At 33.2% G+C, this 8,214-nt stretch overlaps 1 protein-coding gene across 1 annotated transcript; it reads left to right on the forward strand.

The window, feature by feature from the left end:
* The first annotated feature begins 489 nt into the window (after positions 1-489).
* On the forward strand, positions 490-5,158 carry LOC108460465 (cell division cycle protein 48 homolog). The gene is given in 10 exon segments (XM_017759967.2): positions 490-691; positions 776-941; positions 1,466-1,694; positions 2,362-3,039; positions 3,042-3,127; positions 3,213-3,434; positions 3,538-3,609; positions 3,708-3,989; positions 4,172-4,531; positions 4,633-5,158. Coding segments are annotated over 10 exon segments (2,415 nt in total). The 5' UTR covers positions 490-662; the 3' UTR covers positions 4,924-5,158.
* The last annotated feature ends 3,056 nt before the right edge of the window (positions 5,159-8,214 follow it).

Below are 8,214 nucleotides of genomic sequence, written 5' to 3' on the forward strand. Positions count from 1 at the left end.
AATAATTTTTAAAAATAATTTCAAATAAATTTGTCAAACAATTAAAAATATTTTATATAGAATAGTCCAAACACTAAAAAATATCAAATTTTCTAAAATCAATTTATTTTTAAAAATCATTTTTGATATTTTCAATCAAACAAATGAATTTATTCTTCCATTCTTTTAATTTTGGCTATAGGCAGTAATAGTTAAAAGTCAAATTTAACTTTAGGGACAAAGAAATAATCTTTCCAAATTTTATTGGAAGGGTTAATCGTTAATCATTATATTTCTTAGGAAGCTGAACATTATATTTAATATAAGATCATTATTATGTTATAAAATAAAAATAAAAGATAGAAAAAAGTATTTATTTTATTAATTAATAGAATATTTACAATTCTTCTTCGAAGTTTATTAAAAAATATAAATGAAATAAAATATTAATAACACATTATATTATTATTATTATTATTATTATTATTATTATTATTATTATTTGATGTTATTGGAGAAGCAAGTAAGTATTGACCAAAACAAACTTTTCTTTCTTAACAAGAAATATATGTATATAAAACCCGACGGCCTTCCTTTTTCTTTAATCACAATTTCAGATACCCAGCATTATACAACCAAACGAATTTGTTCTTGTTTCGTGACTATTTCATCAACCATAAGCCATGTCTAACCAAGCTGAGTCCTCTGACTCGTAAGTACCTAGATCTAGCTTTCCCTTTTTCTTCGATGGGTTCGTTTTTGATATCTCTGTATTGATTGCGGGTTTGTGTTTCAGGAAGGGGGCTAAGAAGGATTTTAGTACGGCGATCTTGGAAAGAAAGAAGGCAGCAAATCGACTCGTTGTTGATGAGGCAATCAACGATGATAACTCTGTTGTTTCTCTTCATCCTGATACCATGGAAAAGCTTCAGCTGTTTCGCGGTGACACTATTCTCATCAAGGTTTCTACTTTAGATTTGCCTTTTTATTGGTCCTTTTCTTATTGGGTTCTTTTACTTTTCTGATTCTTTCTTAATGGGCATTATTTTATGTTAGCTGTTTTTATGTTTGACGTTTAATTTTCACTAGGTTGCTTGGAACATGAGGTTTTTATTTGATAGGTTTCCTGGGTCTTTATGCTATTCCCTATTGATCTTCAATTTGGGGTTCTCTTGTGGTAGGTTGGATGTATAATGCAAGTTATTTTAGGCTGTTTACATGATTTTGTTGTTGAGGGTCAACATTGTCTGTTAATCTTTTTTGGCAATGAGGCTAATTTCCTATGTCGGTTGGCAATGATTGTTCATTTACCGAGGAGTATGCAATGTTAGTTTGAGCGCATTGTGGGATTGAGGCTTGCGTTTTTATTCTAGTGGCATCTATAGTTATAGAATTCCAATTCTTCTTATCAATTTCAACTTTCAATGTCTTTTAAAGCATATATCCTGTTAATACTGTTTTTTGCTCTCTTTTTTTTTGTCCAAAGGGAAAGAAAAGGAAAGATACTATCTGCATTGCTCTGGCAGATGACACATGTGATGAACCTAAGATCAGGATGAATAAGGTTGTCAGGTCAAACTTGAGAGTTAGGCTTGGTGATGTTGTCTCTGTGCATCAGTGTCCAGATGTTAAGTATGGAAAACGTGTGCACATCTTGCCTGTGGATGACACAATTGAAGGGGTTACTGGAAATCTCTTTGATGCTTACCTGAAACGTGAGTAAATTCTTAGTCTTCTATTCACAATTTGTATATGGTTTGGTCTTCTATAATTTATTTTTGGTAGCTTTGGTTATCTATGCAGGTAAAGTTCCTTGTTTAATGAGTCATAAGATAATAATTTGTCATTCTTAATTGATCATTAGCTTATTAATTGATTGAATACATTATTTTTAAGCTTATGGAGTTGACTTCCTGCTTCTCAAAGGCATTTATTGATAGGCTTAAGCTTTCAAGGGTTTGTCTTTCTTTCTTTCTTTGCTTGTGCATGTCAGATGTTAAAAATACTTTATAGCCTGACTATCTTTTTTGTTTGTCTCGTTATCTGTACATTTGGGTGGACTGATACCCTCATACATGCATCCTAGGTGGCTGAATTAATATGGACATGCATGCATTGTAACCACTCCTTTATCACTTATCATGTACTCATACTAAATATTTATTAATATATTTGGGGAATTGATTTCATGTCGAATTATTGACAATGCTGTCCTTAAATACTTTTTTTTTTTTGGTACATTACAAATTGGGGGAGTGTGATGTCTTTGCTAGGACCTGAACCTTGGACCTTAAATGCCAACATAGAGCTCTTAACCACTTGCTCCTTTGGGTGGTTGGCTGTTTGTCCTTAAATATGGACTGATAATTTTTAAATTTACAGCTTACTTTCTGGAAGCCTACCGCCCAGTGAGGAAGGGTGATCTCTTCCTTGTGAGGGGGGGAATGAGAAGTGTAGAATTCAAGGTTATTGAGACTGACCCTCCAGAGTATTGTGTGGTCGCACCAGACACTGAGATATTCTGTGAAGGAGAGCCTGTTAAGAGGGAGGATGAGAATAGATTAGATGAGGTGGGTTATGATGATGTTGGTGGAGTGAGAAAACAGATGGCTCAGATTCGGGAACTAGTGGAGCTTCCATTGAGGCATCCACAGTTATTTAAATCAATTGGCGTGAAGCCACCTAAAGGAATCTTGCTTTTTGGACCTCCTGGATCTGGAAAGACTTTGATTGCCCGTGCAGTTGCAAATGAAACTGGTGCTTTCTTTTTTTGCATCAACGGTCCTGAGATCATGTCAAAATTGGCCGGGGAGAGTGAAAGCAATCTTAGAAAAGCTTTTGAGGAAGCAGAGAAGAATGCACCATCTATCATATTCATTGATGAAATTGATTCAATTGCTCCGAAGAGAGAGAAGACACATGGTGAAGTTGAGAGGAGAATTGTCTCTCAGCTGTTGACATTGATGGATGGTCTTAAATCCCGTGCACATGTTATTGTTATTGGGGCCACAAATCGTCCCAATAGCATTGATCCTGCTCTTAGAAGGTTTGGAAGATTTGATAGGAGATTGATATTGGTGTCCCTGATGAAGTTGGCCGTCTTGAGGTGCTCCGTATCCACACCAAGAACATGAAGCTGGCTGAAGATGTAATGTCAAAATTAGAAGCTATGCCCTTTTTTCCTGCATAAAAAAGAACTAGTGAATCTAATTTGTTTTCCTGACTTAATTCAGGTTGATTTAGAAAGAATTTCCAAGGAGACACATGGCTATGTTGGTGCTGATCTCGCAGCTCTCTGTACTGAGGCAGCGTTACAGTGCATCAGGGAAAAGATGGATGTGATTGACTTGGAAGATGAGACAATAGATGCTGAGATACTCAACTCTATGGCAGTCTCAAATGAGCACTTCCAGACTGCTCTTGGAACAAGCAATCCATCAGCCCTGCGTGAAACTGTGAGTATAACCAGGAGATTTCTCAGAAATATACTAATTCTACGCCGGTTATGATTTTTTGGGGTCAGTTCTGTTTCTAATCATATTTCTTGAACTTGATCAGGTTGTTGAAGTACCTAACGTCAGTTGGGAAGATATTGGAGGCCTCGAGAATGTTAAAAGGGAGCTTCAAGAGGTAATACTGTTTACTGCTTTTGATTGCTTATCGATTTACTTACCTTTTTATCTTAAAATTTTTCAAAAAATGCAATTAACTTATACTTTGGTATGCAGACTGTTCAATATCCTGTGGAGCATCCTGAAAAATTTGAGAAGTTCGGGATGTCACCCTCAAAGGGAGTACTATTCTATGGCCCTCCAGGATGTGGGAAAACCCTTTTGGCCAAAGCTATTGCCAATGAGTGTCAGGCAAACTTCATCAGTGTCAAGGGTCCAGAATTACTAACAATGTGGTTCGGAGAGAGTGAGGCCAATGTGAGGGAAATTTTTGACAAGGCTCGCCAGTCTGCTCCTTGTGTCCTGTTCTTTGATGAACTTGATTCAATTGCTACCCAGGTACATTCAAGGCTATTGAGTTCTATTATCTTTATGAATTGGCTGGCTTTCAGCAGCATGGCATCATATGGGTTTCTGTGCATGGATTATTCTAGCAATCAGAATATGCTTATCTTTGTACACAGTTGGCATTCTTTTGGCTTGCCCATCGTTTGATGCTGATTTATGCTAATGTATTGCAGAGAGGAAGCAGCGTGGGTGATGCAGGGGGTGCTGCTGATAGGGTTTTGAACCAACTTCTTACTGAGATGGATGGCATGTCTGCAAAGAAAACTGTTTTCATCATTGGAGCCACCAACCGACCTGATATTATAGATCCAGCACTTCTGCGTCCAGGTCGTCTTGATCAGTTGATCTATATTCCTCTCCCTGACGAGGATTCTCGCCATCAGATTTTTAAGGCTTGCTTGAGGAAATCACCAATTGCAAAAGAGGTTGACCTCAGAGCTCTTGCCAAATATACTCAAGGGTTTAGTGGGGCTGATATCACAGAAATTTGCCAACGAGCATGTAAATATGCCATAAGAGAAAACATTGAAAAGGTATGATAATGCCAATTTTCTATGCTGTAATGGTGGAATATGCTATATATGTTTTTGACAATGCTTGAGACTCTAGCATAAGATGACTTTTCTGTTTCCAGGATATTGAGAGAGAAAGGAGAAGAAGTGAGAACCCTGAAGCTATGGAGGAAGATGTTGAGGATGAAGTGGCAGAAATCAAGCCTGCACATTTTGAGGAATCAATGAAGTTTGCTCGTAGGAGTGTGAGCGATGCTGACATCCGCAAATACCAAGCATTTGCTCAAACATTGCAGCAGTCGAGGGGATTTGGAAGTGAATTTAGGTTCGCTGAAACTGGTTCCAGGACTGCAGCCTCTGATCCTTTTGCTGCTGCTGCTGGAGGAGCTGATGAAGATGACCTTTACAGTTAAAATTACCTGTCATCTATGTTTTCCCTAATTCATGATTGACAATTTATCTTCTATCTAAATACGTAGTAGGTAATTAAGTTGACTGTATGATTTAAAACAGTAAAAGGCACAAGTGTTTTATCCTGGTTGCCCCCCTTCGGAGTTCAAGGAAACACTTTTTGTTATTTATTTGATTTGCAACAGTGGAGGGAATGGGAATGGGAAAATCGGCCCCATTTATAAATTATATTATAAATTGCAACTGAGCTGATCCTTTTAGGTTGTCATTCTTTCGAATGGTCTTTCGGTTGAGCCTTACCTTTATTTGCATCACTGTCGGGTATAACATGCGTAAGATATTTTAAAGTTGGTTTACACTAATAACTTTCATAATGGTTAGAAACTATGCTTTGTTTCAAAATGTTACACACAAAAATTAAACTGACTCGGTAACTTTTTAGAATTTTAATCATTATCTTGTACATAGGATAGGATGGTTGGCAGGTCTTGGAAAAACCCTGTTTCTTAAAATGGATATAAAGTATGGGCTTTGTTTCTCTCATAAACTAGTTAGCCCAACAAGTTGTATAAGAAAAATAAAAAGCAGTCCCCCATGGTAGGGCTAGGGATGGATGCCAGGGGAAAGGGAGTCATGTTCCTTGAAACCAAGGCATCCAAAAATAATTTGGTATTTGGATAAGATAGGAGAGTTGAAAATGAGGATTTGATTAGACTAAGCCGCTTAATGGGAGACAACCCCCACCCCTTCCCCACCCATTATAAATTATGGAGATTAATATGTGTTGTAATTACCGATATGATATATTCGTCCTTCCCACTTTAGGTCTTCTTTGTTTGTTTGGTTTGTTCGCAATCTTGCATTGGTATCATTATATAACCCCATTACCCCCATAACCCCATGTCGGTTTTAAGTCAATTAAGTCCGACAATGGTGTGACCCAACTCGAAATTGTTTGGCAATTTGCATTTTCTTTGTTTGGCTGCCTTCAACAACTATGTTGCAACTCATCTCATTAAAAAAGTCTTGAATGTTATAATCTTGAGATTCAAATTTCCTACTCGTTAAATATTATTTTTTAAAAACTTTGTATCCAATTAGTAAATTATCTCATATACAACTTATGAAGTTATTTAGACCTCGTGAACGAGATGAGAGTGACATGTATCTATAGGGTAAAATAAAAAATATATTTAATGCATTGTCATGCATAAATCTTATGTAATAATAAAATATGAATGACTTATAAATAAATATCAATAATTTTATTTAATAATCATTAAACATTAATTGTAACCATTATAAATAAATGTTAATAACTCTTGAATTTAGTGTTTAAGGTCTTAGGTTAAGGTCTAGGACCTTAAATTTAGGTTTCAAATTTTTAATATTTATTTATAATTAATTATTATTTAATTTTATTGAAATAAAGTTATTAGTATTTGCTTATAAGACCTTCGCCATTTAATAAATATGTTTATGTTATTATTCACCGAGAATTATATGCCAACAATGCATCAAATATTCTCCTTAATAAAATAATATAAAAGTTTAATATATTAACAAAAACATATCACATTCTAAACTATACCCATAAAGTTTAAAAACTATGTATCAAAATATCCTTGATTTGCTACAACCTTTTCTTGTAGCAAAATCTTTTTATCACTTAAAAGAATTCACTACAAAAGAGCACACGCATATTAGTTCAAATATATATTATAAATATCTTTGTTTCTTTTACTTCTTTCCCATACCTCTTGTGTATTTTAATGTTTAATTTTTGAAAAACAAAACTTAATGCTTAATTTGACCCTAAATTATATCTGTTTTCTTATTTTAGCACTTAAATTAATTTTTATTTTATTTTAATACTTAAAATTATCATTCTATCACACAATTTATCAATGGCATTAAATAAAAATCTAACATTTGGTGCTATTATATATATATATTATACAATATATTAATTTACCTAAATAATATAAAAAATTAAATACTAAAATAGGTTGTCGGTTGAATTATATACGAAAATGGTATGTTTTTTTGGTGGAGCCTTTTTCATAGGTGCCACCACATTTTTTTATATTAATTATTTTTACTTTAAATAAAATATTATTTTTTTATTTTTTAAAAAATATTTAAATATATGTACCTACTCAAAATACAGGTTAAAAATACCATCGTGTGTGACACCACCTGGACTAGCGACACCAGTCGCGCCTATCAGATAGGCGGCACTGGTCACGCCTGCTAGGTAGGCGCCACTGCCTTCACTCCCAGCGCCTCAGCCTTTGCACACAGCAGCCCCCCGGCGCACAATAACCCTTTGCCCTTGCACAGAACACACTGCCAAGGCAGCATTTAGTCCCTTCAAAAGGGGAAAAAAAAATTGAAATGAGATAAGCATGGTCCCCCAAGTTCCAAGCACCAGTGTAGGGAAGAAAGGAGAGAAAGGAGAAGAAAAAGAAGAAGAAGAAGGAAGAAGAAGAAAGAATAAAAAGAAAAAAGAAAAAAGAAGGTAATGTAGTATTTTAATAAATAATTTTGTTTATAATTTAAAGAGTTTAATTAAGAGATTGTGAATTTTTTGTTATTAATTATTATTTATAAATTGTTTATGTTTAATGTTTATGGTTTTGGGTTAATATTTTTTATGAACGTATTTTTTATAATTATTTTAAAATTAATTTGTTAGTAATTTAGGATTATGCTATAAATTGTTGTGTTTATAATTATTTTAAAACTAATTTATTAGTAATTTAGGGTTATGTTATAAATTATTGTGTTTAGTTTAGTATTTGGTGATTTTTATTAATGTAAAATTATTTTGTTAAATATTTTGTTAGTAATTTATTATAAATTGTTGTGTTTTGTGAGTTTTAGTAATGTAAATTTAATAAAAGTAATTTTATAGTTATTTTGTTAGTAATTTATGATTAGGTTATATAAATTGTTAGTGTTTAGTTTAGTGTTTTGTGATTTTTTAATGTAAATTTTATATAATGTAATTTTATTTGATTTTTATTTTTTGATAATTTTATTGATTTATTAAAATGTTGATTAAATTTGTTGTTATATAATTTTATAGGTTGCTTGAAAGAAACTAATCGGTATGTTTTTATTTCTATTTTATTTTTTAATACGATAGTTTATATTTATTTTAATTATATTATTATTGTAAACTAACATAATTTTTTATTGTAGGTAAATTATGGGAAATTATGAGATATTTACCGTGTTTTTTTCTTTCGAAATTGAAATTATTTATTGTATTTTTGAAACAAATTAAA

The sequence above is a fragment of the Gossypium arboreum genome, chromosome 4 (assembly GCF_025698485.1).
Source record: "Gossypium arboreum isolate Shixiya-1 chromosome 4, ASM2569848v2, whole genome shotgun sequence".
In the NCBI taxonomy this organism is placed as follows: Eukaryota; Viridiplantae; Streptophyta; class Magnoliopsida; order Malvales; family Malvaceae; genus Gossypium; species Gossypium arboreum.